The sequence below is a fragment of the Dermacentor variabilis genome, chromosome 2 (assembly GCF_050947875.1).
Source record: "Dermacentor variabilis isolate Ectoservices chromosome 2, ASM5094787v1, whole genome shotgun sequence".
NCBI classification, from domain to species: domain Eukaryota; kingdom Metazoa; phylum Arthropoda; class Arachnida; order Ixodida; family Ixodidae; genus Dermacentor; species Dermacentor variabilis.
Window position 1 is genome coordinate 137,013,456 of NC_134569.1, and position 22,320 is coordinate 137,035,775.

General features: G+C 47.3%; 1 protein-coding gene across 2 annotated transcripts in view; it reads left to right on the top strand.

Annotated features, from left to right (window-relative positions):
* Positions 1-1,619: 1,619 nt before the first annotated feature.
* Positions 1,620-22,320, top strand: part of LOC142572754 (potassium/sodium hyperpolarization-activated cyclic nucleotide-gated channel 2-like) — a 53,829-nt gene continuing 33,128 nt past the window's right edge. The window contains exon 1 of one of the 2 annotated variants that reach the window (XM_075682086.1): positions 1,620-1,796. In XM_075682086.1, coding sequence (XP_075538201.1) covers positions 1,780-1,796 — 17 coding nt within the window. In that variant the 5' untranslated portion in view covers positions 1,620-1,779. Of the gene's footprint in view, positions 1,797-5,255; positions 5,338-22,320 lie in introns of those variants that run through there. The other variant, XM_075682087.1, reaches the window with a different exon arrangement.

The window sequence follows — 22,320 nt, forward strand, 5'->3', positions numbered from 1 at the left end:
TAATCTGTCTACATTTGTGATCTACATTTGTGTAGATTTGTGTAGAAGCTACATTTGTGTTCTTTACCTCATAAGCTTCAGCTTGCATGCTATCTAGAAATTACGTTTTATTCACTGAAATCATATGCTGTTAAGCGATGCTTCTTCTTATAGGTGTTATTTTAGACGCCATTCGAAAGTATTACAAATCCATTTTGCACTTAAAGCAATAAATTGACCTCTGGAATAAAAATCCTAACAAAAGCGCGACGATACTTTTGCAATAACAATAGAGGTTATTGAAAATAGGTTTATTGGACGTGGGCCGCGCATCCTGAAAGTTCCGCGGAGAAGAGCACTTGTTAAGATCTCGTACTGTCTCGCACACTGTGTTGGCGATCCTGCTTACGCCTGGATTGTCCTCTTCTACATTACGCTATGTTTAAACTACGCCTTCACAGCCATTTTACTTGTATATCATCTCGGCGTAACACGTAACCCGCACATTTACTTCCATTACATCATTTATAGAACCAAGCCATCCGATTTATCATATTCAATGCTTTCCGCGCCAACGTCCTTACACTCCTTCGAGAATATAAAATCCTTCCAGTAACGATTATGGTTAACTACCCCCTAGTCATCACGCTGTTCAAGACTGTAAACAACCTCATTTACACTTACGTATTTTACAAGGTCTGTCCCCCTTTATAATTCTAATAACACCAGGTTTGTCTTGAATGACAGCTTTTTGGTACCAGAAGGACGCAGTAACTAAGGAAAACAGATGGCCCAATTTGCAGCTGTAGCATTTTGGATTAATTTTCTAACGATTTCAAACGAAGCATATTCTTTGTTCGAATTTAAAAAAAAAGACTAATCCTGTTTCTAATAAAAAGTTGATACTCCCCATGTTTACTACTATGCCATTTTGTTGTATCTGAATACATTTTCATAGTTGTACTTTCTAGTTGCTGCTAATGTACACTCACTGTTGTTCATTCTCTTCTGTCCACGTACTTCAACACAGGAGGTCCCCTTGCAGTACTGAGCAATGGGGCCTCGTGTATATTCAACCCACTTTTGTGAATAATAAGCATTCTTTTGATTTATTGATTTACATTATACTCGCCGAAGTATGGTTGTATTGCTGCGACGACATTTCCTTTGTTTCATATTCGCTTCTCCCATTTTCTACGCGTTCTTTACTGCGGTCGAAAGCAAGAAAAAAAAAAAAGTCAGTCAGTCACGAAACAATACATAAGCCGCCTCCAGAAACGACAAAGTCTGGACACACGCGAGCCCAGTTTGGAATTCCTTTTTTTTTTCTTTCTTTCTTTCTGAACACCGCACCAAGAGTGAACTTTCTTTTGCCAGCGGCTGCGTTTGCTCTTCTACAGCTGTGATTCGCGCTTCGAGCATCAAGTGTCTCGTTAGCTGCGTCACGTGGGCTCAGATACGCTTCCCGGTGTCACTCTCTGTGCGCGTGTTTTACTCGCGGAGATTTTACGCGCCCATTCCAAACTCGTACTGCTTATCAGCGCAGGGAGGGAAGCGCTTCCCGTAGACGGAGCACGCGTTTGTTTTACGCCTTCCATATAAGCCTCCCCCTTCTCCGCCGTGACAGTCGTAGACGCGCCGCTACTAAGGTCAGTCGCCGCGCCGCGGAAGCGAGATGTAGCAGCCGGCAGTGCATTTTGCCCAAACATCGCCGTAGCGAGATTCCTCCGTATACACAAGGCACCGTGACACAAGGCCACCACTTGAACACGCGGGAAAGACGTTGGACAGCACAGGATCATGGCCATTGGATCAGGGTAAGAAGCCTCGAGCACCGGCCGGAGGGCTGTTGGCCGACACTCGATTGGGAATTGTGCGTGCTTAATAACATAAACGATCGCTGTACAATGTGATAGCAATAGACGAAAAAGGAAACAACCAGTTTGTCCGATGATATAATCAGAAGCGCCATAAACTTCTGATGTGACACCCTTAGATGCGTGTGCAGTCAAACGCGACTATGACGAAGCGCTTGAGACCTCGAAAATCCTTTCTTATAAACCGGTCACTTGTTGTAAGAATCGGCACTGTACCGCTCGCGCGGTAGGACAGGCTAAGCACGGTTCAGGGCAAGAGAGAGAATAAACTTTAATAAAAACTGGTCCGGCAGTTTCCCTTCGGGGCCGTTTCTTCAATACTGAGAACACACTGTAGGAAGAGTATATGATGCCTTTCAATTAATATATTCCCGTAGAAATTTTTAAAGAGAACCTAATAATAACGGGAATATAAGGGGATATAGTTAGAAAAAACTCTTCCTCAAAACATCGTTTGTTATTCGACGTCGTTATTGAGTACGAGAAATAGGGCGTATATATATATATATATATATATATATATTTGAATAAGCACACTATATGTGCAGACTCTCGGAGAAGTAAAATGAAATTCTGGAATTTGTCTTACTGTTTTCTAGGAAAGGTATTGAAAGTTAACGGGGTTAACGGGAATTCGAGAGACACTTGGCGACGGAAGTCGCTGATATTATTGTGCAAACTCCGTCCAACGGAATATAGCCAACCTAATGACATTGAAGTTCCCGCCATGCTGCTCGGCGGAACACAGAAGAGACGCACGGCACAGCTGAAGAGCGTCCGACGCCCCTATTGCTACATGCAGGGTTGTCAAGAGAGAGAGAGAAAGGGGAAAGGCAGGGAGGTTAAATAGAAGGGAGAGTCCGGTTTGCCACCCCACGCTTGGAAGAGAGGAGAGGGGGAGGCAAGGTGACACGAAAGAAGAGATAGAGAATGAAAGCGAGCACAATCATCGCACAGCACATTAGCACTTGTAGCACTGTAAACATCAGTTCAGGCTACAGCGACTTGTCCAGTTCTGTTGTCCTTAAAAACTGCAGCAGATCCTTCGTCACCCTCAACTGCGATGGCTTGTGGTGTCGGCATTCTAAAATGGTTTCCCCTTTTAATGGTCTTTGGTCCAAGCGCGCCAGCGCGAATACGAGCGATCGTCTCTGTAAATTGTAGCGAGGACAGTCACAGAGAAGGTGTTGAAGAGTCCCCTCGCCAGCACAGTCATCACACGAGGCGTCGACGGCCCATTCGATTCGGAAAGCAAAAGACTTCGTAAAGGCCGCTCCTAGCCAAATTCGACAAAGCAGGATAGCTTCGCGTCGGCAGAATCCAGCTGGAATGCGAAAGCGAAGAGAAGAGTCTAAGGGATGCAGCGGTTGCTTTTAAAACTTCATGTGTTTCATATGGAGAACGTGATATCCTGGGTGAGCATTCGAAGTTTTCTAGCGGCATCTGTCCTTGATAACAGTATTGACTCCTCTTTGTCACCTTGAAGAGCCGACCGAGCACGCGTTATCGGCGTGCTCGTTGCCTATGACGCTGCAATGACTTGGAAGTCACATAAATGTCACTCTGTGTCCTTTCTCACGCAAGATCTCGAAAAGCAGTTGTTCGCGTGGTCCGCGCCGCAGGGATGATAGTAAAGGCTGCAGTGCTGCCTTCGAGTCAATGAATATGGACCATTTTCGAGGTTGTACTTGGCTGACGAGACGAAGTGCAGCGCGAAGAGCTGCGAGTTCCGCAGCCGTCGATGTCATTGTTTGACGCATCTTGAAAATTATAGTAGTGATACTCGCTTGGAAAACCACTGCTCCAGAGGAACACTGGTGAGTTGTTGACCCATCTGTATAAACATGTACGTGATCGGCGTACCGTTCGTGCAAAAGGGGCAGAGTTAGTTGTTTAAGAGTAGGAGATGATAGCTCAGATTTTTTTTTTCTGATTCCTGGTACGGTGAGGAGCACTGCAGGTCGAGCCAAACACCATGGAGGAATCGATGGCTTATTTGCGGGGTGAAGCCTGATGGAAGCGGGTATAATAATCCGAAATTTTAATACGAAATGATGCCTGGGCCGTCAAAGTTAAAATAGGAATATACCGCCCCGAAAAAATTGCTATCTACGCAAATAATTGCTTGCACAGGTGGCTTGTGCGCCTTGGCGGACACAATTTTCGCGAATAAGCAGAGTCGGCAGACACATGATTAACCGAAACTTGTTGACTTCCTAAATTCAGTGGTTATGGTTTAAGGGTTTAAGAACGCGCGCGCACACACACACACACACACACACACACACACACACACACACACACACACACACACACACACACACACACACACACACACACACACACACACACACACACACACACACACACACACACACACACACACACACACACACACACACACACACACACACACGCACGCACGCACGCACGCACGCACGCACGCACGCACGCACACACACACACACACACACACACACACACACACACACACACACATATATATATATATATATATATATATATATATATATATATATATATATATATATATATATATATATATATATATATATATATATATATATATATATGCGCCCTATGTCAAAGTTGAACACAATCGCACATTCGACGGTGACACAATTTTCTCCGACATTTATAAACTAAAACATTTGCGTTGCGAGATAGTCATCATCAAATTAAACGCTCAGTAAGCTAATTTGCCATTGAAAGTCGGGATTCTCGCCCGTGCCTTCGCAGTGTGCATACGCGTGAACTGCTGCTCGCATTTTGACATAACTTGCGCATGATGTATAGTGCATAAACATTGCATATGACAATGCATTTGTGACCTGTGCGGCGCATGAGCAAACTTCGCATGAGGTTACAACGTTGCGTAAGATCAAACTAAAGACAGCTCTATACCCACCATATTTAGATAAATGCCATATTTGATAAATCGATGGCGAAAGCTTCGCTTCACACAGATTCAAACACGTGCGTTGAACCTGCACAGTATATATATATATATATATATATATATATATATATATATATATATATATCTTACCTATGATGGATTCTCTCCACGCTCTCAAGGGCGCAGTTCATTTGTTTATATGTTATATGTTATGTGTTTATATATATGTTATATGTAGCGTGACCACGCTCTCGCCAGTTCGCCACGCTACATATAATAGCTCTGCGGCTGAATCGCACGTGCATACATTTTTGCGCACATTCCCACAAGTCATTCGTTTATTCTCTGATTCTCGCTCGTCGGCTCTTGCGCCGAGAGAGCTATCAAGTGCAGGTGGCGTTGTTTACAACCGTGACGCGAGTCAACAGCGTAATCCATCGCGCGCACCTGCGCAAGCGAGCGCTGGTTTGTAGGCTTGGCAGGCGGTAAAAAAACAAACCTATGAGATGCACTGGGAGAACCTATTTCGGTCGGACGCGTTTCGAACGTGATGCCAAGAACGTGAGTGGAGAAATGCATATATAAAAGCCTAAAGCGTACGCATAAAGCCTATGCACTGTAGTCTTTTTTTATTATTATTGTTATGTCCGTGTTCCGTTGCTGCCGGTTTTTATGTACGGGGGTGCGCCCCTCTGTCAAGCCAGTCATAGGCTTTTTGGATGCACCCCTAACATCCCTGATGTTGAAATAAAGGTAGTTGTATACTTTTTGCCCTGTATGGAGGAAGCGGAGGTATACACGCGGCGCGTTTTGCAGGAAGGAGGCACTCAGACGGTCGCATGTCATGAGGACTTGCCGTTCAGCTTGCCGACTAAGTTTGTCTTCAGTTCTCGCAGTGCCTCACTGTGCATGCACGTGACTCTGGTGGTGGACGCATCGTCGTATAATAGTGGTCCCGATGTAGATAAAGATGAATCAAATTAAATTATCGGATTAAACGTGCCAAAACCACGGTCGGATTATGAGGAACGCCATAGTGGGAGACTCCGGATCAATTTCGACCACCTGGAGTTCTTTAACGTGCACCCAATTCACGCTACGCGGGCACTTGTATTTTGCCCCCATCGAAACGCAGCCGGAATTCGATCTCGCGACCTGCTGCTTAGCAGCGCAACGCCATAGCCGGTCAGCCGCCTCGGCGGCCAAGGTATGTTTTCTTGTCAAAGCGTTGTTCTGATCAGTTCGAGTATATACCCATCTTCCTGTGTCGCCCTGACATTTTTAGCACAGCGGTGAATAAGTCCCCTTCATAATTTGTAGTAACCTGTTTGCTCTAGACGTCCGTTATTTATGCTTGGCCTTGCTTGAAATGTCGAAATTCTTCTGTTAATGAGCCCGACACTACAGTGTGTATGTATCGAAGTAGGCGTGACAGGATTAAACGTTCGCGTCAGTTATCGGAATTCGCTCGACATTGTCGCAACTCGGGAATCGCCAGGAATACTCCAGGCACAGGTATGAGTGCGTCCGGCAGTAGGGGCTAAAGAAAAGGGTTTATTTTATATTATTTACACTGACTCCGGGTATGGAAGCCCACTCCCTGTAGGAGTACTTTAAACGTCTGAGCTCACTACATGTCTCGGCACACATCGGAACAGGTCAGGACACGTCACTGCACGAAAGGTGTCCGCATTTAAAGCAGTTCGTTTCCCAAGGTGTATAGACTAGGGACTCTGATGACTGTGTCTCGGCCAATCGCAAACGTCCAATCATTCGAAAAATCCCACCCATGACGTCGCACCGTTCCGCCGGACTCAGCCTCCAATAGAGAGGTTTAGCGTGTCCGGTATTCAGGTAAACGCAGGTGGATTCAGGAAACGCAGGTGGTAAATATGGGCGGAGGCACAAACGGGAGCGGCCTGCATGGTGCAGCAACCTGCGTCGCAGAGCTCAAACAGACAAAAACAGCTAACATTGCAGTAACCAAGTGTATTTTACTTTGCTGCGGGTGTAAATTTTTGGCAACAACACGATTACGCCAGTGCCGAAAATTTGCGTTGCGAGATTTGCGTTGCGTTAGCAAGCACACGAATTCCGCCTGCGTTTATCCAAACACCGGACAAGCTAAACCACTCTAATGTTTTGCAATCACGCCCGCGTTCGAGGCAACCACGTGGCAATCTGGGAAACCGAAGTCGACGCATATGTTCCCACGGAAATCCTCGACGTTGGCCCATTGCATCAATTAGTGGGCTCTCCCATTAATTGTCAGGGTCAAGGTTGTTAGGGTCAGGAGACTGGCCTTCGCGGTAGCTACCGCATCCACGGAGGGCGGCGGCTGTTGTCGCTTCGAAGTGAGTTCCTTTGTTTGCGCGTCACAGTCTATGTCGGGCCCCGTCGATTGCCGTCTGGGCGGGTGCTGATGAAGGAGCTGCCTTGTAGCAAGTACGTAAGGAATGCCCGTTGCCGTTTTGAGACACGATGAGGAAAGTGGAGGAGGAGGGTATGGTGAGAGCGTAGAGCGGCGACGATGGCTATGAGATGGCGCCAGAGTAGCGCGCGTCGTCTGTGAGGTCTTTTGCGTCGGCTGCTGACTCGCGCCCAGGCATCACCGACGCGCTGCCTCTCGTGATCTCCAGATTAGCGAGGCAGTCGCGCCACACTTCGCTCCGTTTGCAACGTACCGCACGAGACAGATTGTCCGAGCCAGCCAATATATCGCAAAATGAAAACACGTATAGAACTGCGCTAAAATTTCGCATTAGGGAGTACCGTAATCGTCGTTAGTAGTAGTAGTAAATGACTTTATTGGGGTCCCGAGGAGCTAGGCAGCGGGCCTGCTAGGAACGTCCCTACCCAGCCGTTGGCTAGTCCCATGTCGGTAAACATCGGTGATTTTTTTTTAAACCAAGGTACTGCAACGGATGGTATTCAAAATGAAAAGTGCTATGAACGAAACGGCCGCGTGCGCCATCTCTTCGCGGCGCAGTTGCGAAGCTGCTGCATTTTGGCGCTGATATGTTGACAGGCTCGGAGATCGTCGCCATGCAGCTATTCATACTGCGAAAGTTAAACAATCGCCTTCATCTTCCATCGATTAACGAACGGTAAACTTCAGCGCGGTCTCACGAGTAAACGAGGCCATGCGAACAACTTGTTGCGTCCTTATGGGGCTGACAGGATGGAGTTAAACCGGAGTACCCGCACTACGGCGTGCCTAATTATCGTATCATGATTTTGCCATATGAAAGCACATAATTTATGTATTTATTGAACGCTGTTGCTGTACAGATTTGGCAGACCGTCAGTTACAGTACGTAGTGGGTTGTACATAGAAAGTAATGTTTAAACATCCGTTGTCACATTATATCTTGTTGCAAACAAATGAACGATAACAAACGGAACTATTGCTGCTGCATCGTTCTTTCTACGTAAGCAACATTGCAGCGCCCGCTAAGCTTGGCCAGAGACCAGAGTTGCGGAGTGGAGCCCTCCATTTCATTCCCATTGAATTCCAGAGAGCGGAAATTCACGTGATTCCACTCCTTTTAACTCCCGGAATGGTGAGAGTTGGACAATTCTCACTCCTGGAGTGTCCGAGTTGGTTCATTCCATTCCTCAAATTCCAGTAAATTGAACATTTCCTCCGGAATTGCTATATATATAGCGAGAAAAAAAAGTGTTTTGAAGTCTTAAGAACGTAATAATTAATGCTACGTACTATCATGTCGCACAAGAACAAGCATGCTTTGTGGCTTCTAATTTCTTCAGGGCGTTGCTACCTGTAATTTCTCTAATTATTAATCATTCGAGTAAAACAAAGTACAACGGAAGCTTATGCCAAGAACCCGTAATGGACAAACGCTACTATTTGACAAACAGACAAGCGAGCAAGGTTAAGATGGCGGTGTTCAAAAATGCTGCTGTCGCATTGAACGAGTTTAGAACCGTGGGAATCGATGAAAGCCAGCGGCATGCTCTTGTCTCACACTTACTGGAATACTATCGGTCGCCATCTTTCAGCACACTTTGCTGACCGCCTGCTATCGCGCGTTCTGGATACTCGGCAGCGTGCGAAAAGACAGCGTGTTTTTGAAATCACCCTAGACTCGCGCAAGGTGCAACCGTCTGCGACGTGGCTGTCTTTGGCCAGCATGCATTTGTCGTAGGTCAAGCATGCTCTTGCTGAATGGAGCGATAATGTTAAGAAGTTCACAGAGACTAAGGAATTACCTATATAAGCAACATATGTAACTCCTCAACTAAGAGTTCGAGCTTGGTGTAACTAAGAGCTGCTGTCTTTAAATGCACTTAAACGTTAACGAAAAAAGGTTTCCAGGTCATCAGAAATGTACAATGTGTTGAATACCATGCTGTTTATAATTACCGCGGCAGAGGAAGTCAGCCTTAGGCGGATACCGAAAGATCAGCATTGAGTAAAAAGCGAGAAATAAAAGAAAAACGGGCCAAGTCTACTCAAAATCTAATCGGCAAATTTGTCAATTTTGTAATCTCGTTTAAAATAAATACTTAGCGCCCCGGGACTATATGCCTATTCTATTCCAATTCCATTCTGGAATCTCGGGCTTTCATTCCATTCCCATTCCATCTGTCCGACTGGCGCCATGATTTCATTCCCATTCCATTCCAGGTGTTTGAAAATAAAGAATGATTCCGGAATCATTCGAAATCCAGAGTTGCCACTCCGCAACTCTGCTGCAGACGCTCAATCGCAGTTTTTACCGATGGCCATGTTTGCAAATGTGCTTTTGAAGCAAAGGTATGTATGTTTGCCGGCGGTCTCGGCGTCAACAAGTATCAGAACCGGTCAAGCTCAGCCACGGTACTAACGCCAGCAGTTTGATGATTCTTACGTTACTTCGATTATTTCACTGTTAAGGGGTCACGATTCGGAGTTGATGCGCGTTTAAGCGAATACACACGCATCGCAACAGTCTGCCGTTGCAGCTTGACATCGCGTGACTTGAGCGGTACACATACTCGAAAGCAGCAGCGCAGCGAAACTGCGCCTGCGACTTGTCATGCGGTGCAGCTAGTGTTCGCATTCGGCACAGTTGTTTGTCTTTTTCGGTGATAGAAGGTATGCTACGAAGCCTCCCATGCACGAAATTCTCCGAAATTTCCGCCGCAGCGAAGCTCAGGTGAGCAGATACACCGCTGCGGGCTCCGTGGCTTGTACTACCCGAAACCGATCAGCGCGGCACAGAGGGCGCTGTCGGCCGGCGCTTTCGCAGCGCCGCCCGCGGTGTAGTCCGTCACGCCCATAAGCGTTTACGCTGCCTTGCAACCGAAACCAACGCTTAGCATCCTTTCGCAGTGATGCAGGCTTCTGACTTGAGCTATGTGTGCTTTGAAAAAAAGAATGGTAATTCGTCAAGCTTCTAAAAAAAAAACGAGAACTTGCGCTACTATGTCTCAGATTCGTTGCGCCTTCAGGAAGACGTGCCATATATGTCTGTCGGAATTGAAGGTCTGGCACTACACAGTGTTCGCATCAAATGTGGTAATAAGGTTTCGTGCACGAAAATAATGGACACTATACAGCTGCTTTGTTTGCGCTGGGCTTTCGCTTCGAGTGTGTGAACTGAAACTGCGCACCGGCATGGCACTCGCTGCGAACACAAAGTGCGAAACAAAGGTCATCGGCAAGCTGGTGGTCAGCATTCGATTCCGAGTGTCGCTTTATTTATTCTTTCACCGCGCTGACAGAAGGTGTCAAGCGTGTGCGCGACGGGTCGCAAAACTATGCTCTGCTTTCTCGCCACGCAAACGCGCAATGCGGCACCTGCGCGCTGAGCGTGTTTTCACTCCCTCGCGTTTCCTTTGCATTGTGCTGCGAGTGTGCTTCCGTGGTAAGTACGGATGACTTCATTGTTTCAGGAGGCTCTGGCTGGAAAGCACTGCATTGCGACTGTATATAGGCGACTTCTAAAAGCGTTGCGTCTGAATACCACAGCCGACGTGTAAATAGAAGCCAAAGTGCGGGAAATGGACGCACGTGCGATTCAAGGACGCGTTAGCGTTGTGAAACGGCGACAGCTTATTGGCGAGAGAGAGCGCGGAGCCAGCCGTGTTCAGCTATACTGCCAATGCGCTGACGCGAGTGTGTGCAGAACACTCTTAGAAAAAAAAAACTGCGCCATATGAGGCTTATCTTGTTTCCAAATCATAGTGGCTAACGTCCCTGAGAGGAAAGTAGAGAGCGGAGAGTGTTAGAGAAAGTAAAGTCAAACAAGTGGAGTGGCGATTATTCTTTGACACGAGATAAGCCCCAAAGCGTGTGATTTTTTTTTCTTTTGGTATATCATATAGGAACGTACACCAGCGGTCGTATATGGCTGCTCTTCCTTTCTTTTGCTTTTTATTTCGCTTGGCAATATCTGCTGTAAGGATGAATTCTCCCGAGCCCTCTTATACTTTAAGTGAATAAGTGGCAATAATAAAAAAAAAGCTATAGAACGCATTTTGTGTTTCAGAGTGAATCAAAGTATAACTTTTGTTAACACTGATCTTGCCTTTCGGGTGTCTTCTGTATTTTTATATATTTATTCAGACTGTAAAAAAATATGTAGGCTCAAATATGTGGCGCGGAAACTTGTGACGTGTTCTTCTTTTTTTTTTTTTCCACTCACAAAACATATTCTTTTAAGCGCGGGAATGGGAGGCTTTCGTGCTTTTGATTTATGAAGAAAGGAAAAAGACAAAAGCTGGAAACTGCGTAGTTACAACAGAGCAGTACCTCAACATTATATATATTTATATCGTTGCACACACACACACGCGTGCGCGCGGTCGTATAATAATATGACTTTTATCAAAAGATTTTTCGTACGGAAGAGCTCAAATTAAAACGAAGCTCACGTAATGGAAGATAATCCAACAGGAATACTTGAGAGAACTATTATACATGTCACTGTTAGCAACAGGACTCGAGAGTACGAGATCCGAAATTAAATGCTACTTTTACGTGATAAGAATTGCACCCGGCCAGTACGTTAGACCGACCACTGTTTCGCACGTGGGTTTGGTTTTTATTCCTTCATTCTTTTGGGCCAATCGCTGAGAGAGCGAGCGAGAAATAACTTTTATTTAGGTAGCCGGCAGATTGGTGGCGGGCCAACCCCGCCTAGATGGCGGCGAGAAGCCCTTGGGCTCTGGCGGCATCCTCGGCCTGCTGAAGGGCCAAAAGTTGGTCTTCGGTGGCCAAGCTGAACAGCACGGTCTTAATTTTCCTTAATTTTTCGGCACTTTCGGGGCGCCCGAGGGCAGGCCTGGATAATGTGATCAAGGTCCGCCCTTTCTTGACAAAATTTTCATCTGGCTGAATGTTGTTCTGGATGATAGTGATTATAAGTCACCGGATCTGGATGCGTATTGGTTTGAAGGAGGCGCCATTGCTGAAAAAAAAAAAGAAGGTTGTCCCAACTTGTTGCCAACGTTACCATGGATCCTTTGCTTTGCTTATGGCCACGCACATCAATGGTGGAACGTGAGTGAACAAACGAGGATGCACCAGGCTGTATGTGTAGATATATGCTGTCCAGTCAGCACTGTCGCTTTGCCGTGTCATCGACAAGAAGGTGGATGGCGCTTTGCTGCAACGTCGATAGATAGTGTTTGACATTTTGGATACCTAGGGAGATCTTGTGTAGCATGTTTAGGAAGGAATGCTTGCGGGAAAGCCACACAGCTTTTGAAGAAGATACACCATATAATAATCCAGTTATGCTAAGTTGCGATGGTCTATAGCCAATGACATGACAGTAGATATCCGGAAGTGCCAGCGCCAGGGTTAGTCGTTTGTCACCACTCCTCTCCGTGATATACGTGACAAGCATAGAAATTACGCTAGAGGAAAATGGGGTTGCTTACAATATGCAGAAGCAAGGTGTCGAGGTGGGCAAGTTCGTTTGGAATGGCAACACACGCTAAATTGTCCATAATATTTCGTATAAGAGATATGCTGTGGCGGTGTAGCGGCGTATTGCGGGTTTAATGAACGTGGATGACATTGTTCTGTTTGTAGATACATAGTCAGCCTCTTGGAAATATATGTGGAAAGGACGGCAAATCTCTGGGATTCTGCTTTAACGTAAAGAAATCGAGCCTGCGTAGAAAGAAATGTTGACTCACATTGGAGGAAAAAAAAAACACCAACGATAACACTCAGCCCCTAAATATTACACTTGCTGTGGACAGCGGCAGAGAAAGCGTGCTAAATGTCAGGTATGCAGAGACAGTGTCTACCGGATAGGAGAAATGCAGATGAAGCCAGTTATGGCACAATGTGGACCAGCAGTAGAAAGAAATCGGAAACGAAAATGTTCTGACAACTCAAAGCGCAGTCTCCTACTTTTCGAAGCCTGATCATAATTTCTTGGAAAGCGCGACCAATTGAAATATTTTTTTTAATGACTCGTGATTTGAATTGAATTGAATTCTGGGGTTTTACGTGCCAGAACCACGAGGCCTATAGGCAAACCCTTACCGCCTGGGCCTGGGCACCTTGAAGTGTACGGATGTTAGTTGTGCAGGTATTGGTCAGCACTGCCAAGCTGTACCGCAGATATTTGAGAAACAGCGTCCGGTACAGCTGCATCATCACGTGTACTGAAGGACCCAGGCTTTTCCTCCAAGAAGCTTGAAAAGATGAGAGATGGCTGTCAGGCGCTTCTTTAATCAGGTAGGCCGCATGGGAACTCCAACAGAGGTCACGGTCGATGATTACCCTCCAAAAACCTATACGTCTTTACATATAAGAGACATTTTGTCCATCGATGGATATGGCGTACGAAGTCATTGGCTTCCGGCTGCATGTGCACATTTTTCTGGAGAAATCCTGAGGCCTTGTGCCCTGAGTTACGTCGATATCAACGTCGCCGATTTCTGCAGCCTTGCACGTACTTGAGGATGCGTCGCACCAGATCCCCTGACGCAGTTGTCATGGGCATAGATTGACAACACCATCTTAATTAACACGAAAGGTCGTGGGTTCGAGTACTTTAACTCTATATTAATTAACCGTGTCATAATTAACTTGGCCTCAATTAACACCAAAGGTCGAGAGTTAGACTCCCAGCAAAGGTCGCCGGTTCGGGTGCCTTAATTAACTATATCATAATTAACTTTGCCTTAATCAACACTAAAGGTCGTGTGTTCGACTCCCACCAAAAGACGTGGGTACGAGTGCCTTAGTTAACTCTATCTTAAATGAACTGCGCCTTAATTCACATTGCCGTAATTAATACCAAACGTGATAGGTTTGACTCCCACCAAAGGTCGCGGGTTCGACCCCCAATTTCGGCGCCATTGAATTTTGGTGCTATAACGCCGGACTGTCAATTTTTCGATAACGCCGGACAAGAAAATTTTTGACCCATGAGCCATTTGATGCTTTTGCCTTAACATTTCGCTTTAACTGGGAAATGCAATGTGTGTTGGTGAAGGTTATAGTAGCACGGGCAACAGTATGCATGGTTACATGTACAGTACTTACTCGCGCAAGTCATTCGTGTCGGCCATCTTGCCTGGTGAAATACGGTGAAATTAGGCACACTGAGTGCGCCGAGTTTGTTCTCCAAGTTCTTAAGAACACTAACACAGGTATACATGACGAATAAAGCCTCCGCCCCCGCCTCCCAACTCACCCCTTCCCTTATTAATAAGACATTCAACACACCAGTTCATCGCGGTAAGGTTCAAGCAACCGCCATACACGAAAGTATGTTGAGGTTATTTGTACTCGTGACGGTGCACATGCTAATCACGAGCAAAAAATGTGTCTGGCACATCGTCGAGCACAACTAGCAGCCTAAAAGAGAAAGAAAGAAAGAGAGAGAGAAAGAATTTTAAGGATATTGTTGCGTGTGAAAAGACACAGACAGAAGAGGCTATTTACAGGCTATTTACACTGGAGCCAGGCAGCCTGCAGGCCGACACTCGCTAGCGCCAAGCGCACCGACCAACTTCATCGTCGTTCTCGCGGCGGCTCGTCTTTGGAGCATCGCTCTGTGTTCGCCGCTATCGTTTTGCTTTAAGTGTAGCCTGTTTTGTGGGCACAGGTTCGCCCAATAAAAGCTAGTTTTGTCTTTCACAGTACTGCTACTGTGTTCTTTAACGTCACTTCCACGTGACAATATCGTAATACTACCCCCCCGGCGGCAAAAGCACCGTCACGGTGCTGTTAAATATCCAAGGCGCGTGGATAGTTGTAGGGCTTGAATCGGGCGACGTGGACAATGTCACTGGTTGTCACAGCGGAGGACGTAGTGGGCGTGGCTAGAACGATTTCATTGGTGACATCGGTCACTTTGCGGAGCATGCGATATGGACCTGTGTAACAAGAAAGTAGTTTTTCACATAGGCCAACTTTACGCGAAGGTGACCAAAGCAACGCAAGGCTGCTGGTGACAAAATGCACATCACGGTGACGGAGGTCGTAGCGTTGCTTCTGCTTGTCTTGAGACACTTGTAGACCAGCGCGCGCAAGTTGGCGAGCGTGGTCAGCATGGGCGATTGCACCACGGGCATAATCGCTAGTTGAAGCTGTGGCGGAGGGAAGCACAGTGTCCAGGGGTAGCGTTGGTTCGCGGCCATACAAGAGGTAAAACGGGGAAAAGCCAGCAGTTTCGAGACGGGAAGAGTTGTATGCAAAGGTAATGTAAGGTAGGGCCAGGTCCCAGTCACGGTGGTCGTCGGAAACGTGTTTGGATAGCATGTCTGTAAGGGTGTGGTTCAAGCGCTCAGTGAGGCCGTTCGTTTGGGGATAGTAGGAGGTGGTAAATTTATGCCGTATTGAGCAGGCACTCATGATGTCGTCGATGACTTTGGTCAAAAACGTACGGCCACGGTCTGTTAGCAATTGACGCGGAGCACCATGTATCAAAATAATATCATGTAGGAGGAAGTCCGCAACATCAGTTGCGCAACTGGTCGGAAGAGCACGTGTTACGGCGTAGCGGGTCGCGTAGTCCACCGCGACTGCAACCCACTTGTTCCCTTATGTAGATTCCGGAAATGGGCCGAGAAGGTCTAAGCCGACACGATGAAAGGGCTCGGCAGGAATGTCGAGCGGCTGCAGGTAACCAGCGGGGAGCTGGGAAGGCTTCTTGCGTCGTTGGCAAACTCCACAAGCGGCGACGTAACGTCGTACGGAACGGGCAAGACCCGACCAGAAAAAACGGCGACGTACACGGTCATAGGTTCAAGATACGCCGAGATGTCCTGCCGTCGGTGCGTCGTGGAGCTCTTCTATAACGGTGGAGCGGAGGTGTTTAGGTATTACAAGTAGGAACTCAGAGCTGTCCGGATGAAGGTTAACGGTACAGAGTACCGTCGCGGAGGACGAAGAGGCGTAGAGGAGCATCGGCCGGAGAGTGCTCAAAACGGTCGATGAGTGCTCTGATGTAGGCGTCATGGCGTTGCTCGTCGGCGAAATGAAGCAGCTGTGGTACAGAGAATACGCAAGAAGCACTGGCAATATTAGAGGAGTCGGAGTCGTCAACAGGGTAACGCGACAAGCTGTCAGCGTCTTGGTGCAGGCGGCCAGACTTGTACACCATGGATTATGAAAATTCTTGTAGCCTCAAAGCCCATCGACCAAGCCGGCCTGTAGGATTGTTTAGCGAAGAGAGCCAGCAGAGAGCATGATGGTGAGTGACTACGGAAAAAGGGCGACCGTAAAGGTAAGGACGGAACTTCGCAACCGCCCAGACTACAGCAAGGCATTCTCGTTCCGTAATGGAATAGTTGCGCTCCGATGGTGTGAGGAGGCGGCTTGCATACGCAATAACGCAATCCTGGCCACGCTGACGCTGGGCTAAGACGGCACCTACGCCATGACCGCTGGCATCTGTACGCAATTCTGTAGAGGCATCAGGGTCGAAGTGGGCAAGAAAGGGTGGTGAGGAGAGAAGAGTAACGAGACGAGAGAAGGCGGTGGCTTCTGCAGTACCCCACGAGAATTGTACGCCTTTCTTCAAAAGATTAGTGAGGGGTCTAACAATTACCGCAAAATCTTGAATAAAACGACGAAAGTACAAGCGTAGCCCTACAATACTTCGAATGTCTGCGGCTGTCTTCGGAACCGCAAACTCTCTGACAGCGCGAGTTTTGTCGGGATCAGGCTGTACTCCGGAAGCGTCAACCAGATGGCCCAAAAAAGTAATTTCCCGGTGGCCAATACGACATTTGGACGAGTTAAGTTGCAGCTTCGCCTTTCGAAATACATGAAGTATAGTTGTGAGACGTTCAAGGTGAGTGTCGAACGTTGGCGAGAAGACGATGACGTCGTCGAGGTAGCAGAGGCATGTGGACCATTTGAAATCTTAGAGCAAGGAGTCCATCATACGCTCGAAGGTGTCAGGGGCGTTGCATAATCTAAACGGCATTACTTTAAATTGGTATAGGCCATCAGGTGTGATGAACGCGGTTTTTTCTCGGTCCATATCGTCAACAGCAATCTGCCAGTATCCCAAACGAAGATCAATAGACGAGAATTAGCTGGAACCGTGCAGGCAGTCAAGGGCGTCGTCTATACGTAGGAGCGGGTAGACGTCCTTCTTAGTAATGTTGTTCAGATGACGGAAGTCTACGGAGAAGCGCCACGTGCCATCCTTCTTCCTAACCAACACCACAGGTGACGCCCAAGGACTCGAAGAAGGCTCAATGATGTTTTTATCTATATGTTGACTTCGTTTTGGATTACTTGGCGTTCCGACGCAGAAACTCGATACGGTCGTCGGTGAATAGGCGTAGCATCGCCAGTAAGAATCCGATGCTTGGCTGCGAGCGTCTGGCCTAAAGGGCGATTGTCGATGTCGAAAATATCTCGGTAGGACGATAATACTTGGCAAAGCTCTTCAGCCTGCGCCGAGGACAGGTCCGTCACAACCATTTTTTTTATATTGGGATCGGCACCCGAGGCTGGCGCGAGAGGCCTGCTAAGCTCGCGAGAACCATCGGTCGATAACGCTGACACGTATTGGTCGCCGAGACAATCAACGGTGGCAAGGCAAATACCTTGCGGTAGAATTTGCTTTGCCAATCCAAAGTTACAGACAGGCACGCGAGTGCGGTTCCCAGTAATATTAATTATACTGTGAGGCACTGTAACGTCATACCTTATTGGAATGTCGGGCAGAGGAGTGACGAGGTACTCGCCAGCAGGAACTGGTGGGAAAGACAACAGTTCAATGTAGGCAAGTGACTTTGGCTGCAGGCGAAGAAAGCCGGTGGGAGGTAAGCGTCAGTGGGGTGCGTCAGAAGGTTCTGCGAGCATCGGCAACTCAAGGCGAAGGGTACTGGAAGAGCAGTCAATATGAGCAGAATGGGCGGAGAGAAAATCGAGGCCGAGAATGAGGTCGTGGGGGCAATGAGCAATTACGGTGAAGAGGACAGGAGTGTGGCGGCCGGCGATGCTGACGCGTGCCGTACACATGCCAATGATAGGCACAGTACCGCCATCCGCAACGCGGACGACGCGTGCCGACGCTGGGGTGAGGAGCTTGTTCAGTCGTCGTCGGAAGGCAGCACTCATAATTGAAAGATGTGCTCCTGTATCGATGAGTGCCGTGACAGGATAGCCGTCAACGTCAACGTCAAGAAAGTTTTGGTTCGTGGGTAACGTGAGCAGGGGATTTGAGGGCAGGGTCGACAACGCAGCTTCACCTCCAGAAGCTGCAGTGCCTAGTTGTCCGGTTGGATCCGGGAGTCGATAGGCGGCGTTTGCTCGTTTCTTGAGCATCGCTCGATGATATCGTAATAATATGAAAGGCAGGGAGGTGTTCCTAAAGTGCATCCTCTGGCCACCTACTCTGCGCTGGGGAATAGGGAAAGAAAGACTAGCACGATGGGTGACGATGACGACAGAGAAAAGAGGGCAAACATATAATGGCCAAGTCTACAACTCCTCCAGGCTCGCTCTTGAGGCCTTTTTTATCAAAAAGAATACAGATATGTGAGCCTTCTATCTCGTTACTGGATGCCGAATTTGACTTCTTGCGCACCAGCCTTTGATGTGCATGTGCCTGTTCTGTTCTGTTCTGCTGGGTATACGCATGCGTGACAAGAGGATATATATGTTCTGTCTTTCCTTCCATTAAACATTTGTGAGTAGCGCTTGTCTTTGTCTACCTTTCTTGTTCCGTGTTTTTATTGCGCTAACTTACTACTTCAATTACAAGGTAAGAGTTCAATCCCGTACGTTTCAAAAAAATTATTTAGGTCCTGGATGGCCTGATAACCAGACGTGCAGTCACTCCAAGGGTGCAATATAATTTCCTCTGACAGCGGGTGGCTGTCGAGGCGGGCAAGCTCGTCAATCAACATCTGTCGCACTTCCACGCACTGAGGGCAGTCACATGGCGAACGCTTTATAGACTCATGCTCATGGCACAGCTCAGTCTGGGGACTCACGGTGTCTCATTAAGTGCACATGACCACGCGTAATCACCGCTTGCAGCCCAAACCTGTGCGGAAGACTGGCACAGCTGCGCCAAATTTTTGGTGGTATCCTAAATGTTTTGTTAAGGTGTAGTCTTTGAAGGCAGTTGTGACTATTTTCCGGATGGTCCGTGTGATTTTCTGTCACTTTTCGTATAAGACTTGCGAGAAGACAGTCGGAGTCCGCTATTGCAAATGGAATTATAAGCAGTGACGGAGTCTTCGGGCGCTTTCTTCGCTTCGGTATCGGGCAGTTCCTTGCAACGTGCATCACAGTGACCAAGAATTTGCTTTGCGTTCTCTTTCGCTAGAGTGTGCCGCTTGGCAGTGCGAAGAGCCGACACTGTGTAGGGGGCTTCCTTTATTACATCTCTAAGTAGAATTGTTCTCTCTCTCTCTGGCTTCTTTATATTCCGATTTTCCCTTGTCCCACTGTAGGGTAGTCAACCAGACGCCTTTTCGGTTTACAACCCTGCTTTCTTTCTTTGTTGGCCCTCTCTTTCTTTCTCTCTCTCTCTTTCTTCTAAGTAGCTGCAAGGACAATTTCGGATTTCGCAGCCTCAAAGGAACATAGAACAACTGCATACGCTTTTTGCGCCGCACTGAGCGGCGATCCTGTTCGGGCAAGGAGTGGCTTTACCGCGCTCCTTTGAAGCACAAGATGGCGGACGTTGGCGCAAACCTGTCGCCCTGAAGAACCGCATACAAAAGCACTAGTTGCGCCTCAGGTGAGAAGGCAAGATGGAAGTAGGAGGCCGTAAACATTTCACGCCACCACGCCGGATACGGCAGACTAAATTGCGGAAGCAGCGCAGGTGCGCTTTTGCTGCCATTGTTTTCGTTCAGAAGACGCTGTGAGATGCCACATGGCTCACGTCTTTGCTTCCTTTTGCACGTGAACAGCACGCTTTCCTGATAGGTGGCGCCGGTCTGATCTGCATCCATCCGCCTTTTTTTCTTCGTTTTTCTTTCCCTGACGTTGAGATAACGAGCTACTGCCGTCGCACGCGCAAGAAGAGAAAAGAGAAAAAGAAAGCTTTTTAGACCGCGAGATGCCTTCGCTGATCTAGGCGAAGATGACGGAAATACCATTCGCGATGTGACAGCCAAGTGACGACGTTCCAACTCTAGCTGACAATACACCTAGAATATTTTTCCGTTGGCTTTGTATTCGAATGTTAAGCCACCAGGTGAACTTCAAAAGGTTGCACGTCTGTATAATATGCGGCGCGGGAGGCCCGAGGCGTTGGTAGTGCTTATAGCGAGTGGGAAAATGGGCTGTACAAGCCCAAATGGGCGCCAATCATTTGGCAAATAGGTGAGAGGGAAGATAAAGAGGGCATGCAGGCCGCCAACGCCTCGAAACAATGTCTTTTGAAATAATTTAGCAAACAAATGTGGCTTTTTGCACGAATGGGAGGTGGAAATGGTGACGATGTGTTATCACGTTAGTGCATTTAGCCCGCACGCACCTTCATTTTACGTAAAGGAATACGCACTTTGGGAACTGAGGTCAGGCGAGGAGGTAGAGATACCACGTATTTCAATAGGTGGACGCCAGTGACGCTTAGCGCTGCAGTGTCCCTTACTTTTTTAGTTATATATTTTTTCCATGTTCGTTGTTGTTGTTGTTGTTGTTGTTGTTGTTGTTGTTGTTGTTGTTGTTGTTGTTGTTGTTGTTGTTGTTGTTGTTGTTGTTGTTGTTGTTGTTGTTGTTGTTGTTGTTGTTGTTGTTGTTGTTGTTGTTGTTGTTGGCATGGTTTTCAGTGGGAGTGTCGTCCTTCCTAAGTGATTGAAAGAGCGTAAGTCTGGGCATGTTTGTATTCCGTAACCTTTACGTATTTAGCGCACGAAAAGGGACGAGAGGCAGAAGAACGACGCGGACAAAGAGCTAACTTCCAACAATTGCTTTTTATTCTACGAAGCGATACACACACACATATATATAGGGAACAGACAGCAGCGCACGCATGCGCACATGTACTGGTTTTGAACAAATAAGACAGCAACGAGACATGTGTTATGGAAAGTTAAGATGATATCGACGATGAAAAAGGCGACCAGGCGGCCAAAAAAAATTTTTTTTTGTAACTGCAAGATTAAAATGCTATCTCCATCGCTGTGTCCGCATCATTCTTCTGTCTCTCGTCCCTTTTCGTGCGCTAAAAACATAAAAGTCCTAAGTGACGTCACAATAAGAGCAGGCAAGCCTGGTATATGTATAGGTGGTATTCAGTAATAAAGGGAAAATGAGACATCTACCCAATCATAACAATTGCTACAAAGAAACCCATACGGGTTCCTCGAAAGAAAAAGCTTCGCAGTTGAAGAAAAATTCGTCCTGGTCCGGGGCTCGTACGCGGGCTACCGCTTTTCCGGGGCGGCTGCTCTACCATCTGAGCTAACCAGGCGGCTAGCCGATGATAGGGCGAAGTCGAACTCATCAACAACTCTGAAGCAAAGGCAAGAGATTGACGTAATAGTTCTGCGGAAACCCGGAAGATGGAGGGAAGTAAGTTGTGGATGTGTTCGGCTTCGCCCTATCGTCTTTTAACCACCTGGTTAGCTCAGATGGTAGAGCGGCTGCCCCGGGAAAGCGGTAGTCACGCGTTCGAGCCCCGGACCAGGACGAATTTTTCTTCAACTTCGAAGCTTTTTCTTTCGAGGAACCCGTATGGGTTTCCTCTGTAGCAATTGCTACGATTGGATGGATGTCTCATTCTCCCTTTATTTCTTGCTTCCCTCCACCTGGCGGGTTTCGGCAGAACTATTACGTCAGGCGGTATTCATTTGGAGGCGAGTCACGCAGGCCTGTTTTGCGCAATACTAGTAACTTGACTTTGCAACATCGCCTGCACGAATGAATAAAGGATGGTGCAGCTGACCAGAGTTTTTCCAACATGATGGCTCCCGTCGATTGAAAACAAAGTGGTCCGTACACCTACTTAGCTTTAGATATTCGCATTATTAGACCAGTGAATTCGGTTCATTGTTCTGCAAACTTGCCTACATGACTTCTTGATGTTTATACGTAGTATTTTCGACAAGACCGTGCGAGAACTGCAGTCAGATTGTGTGCTA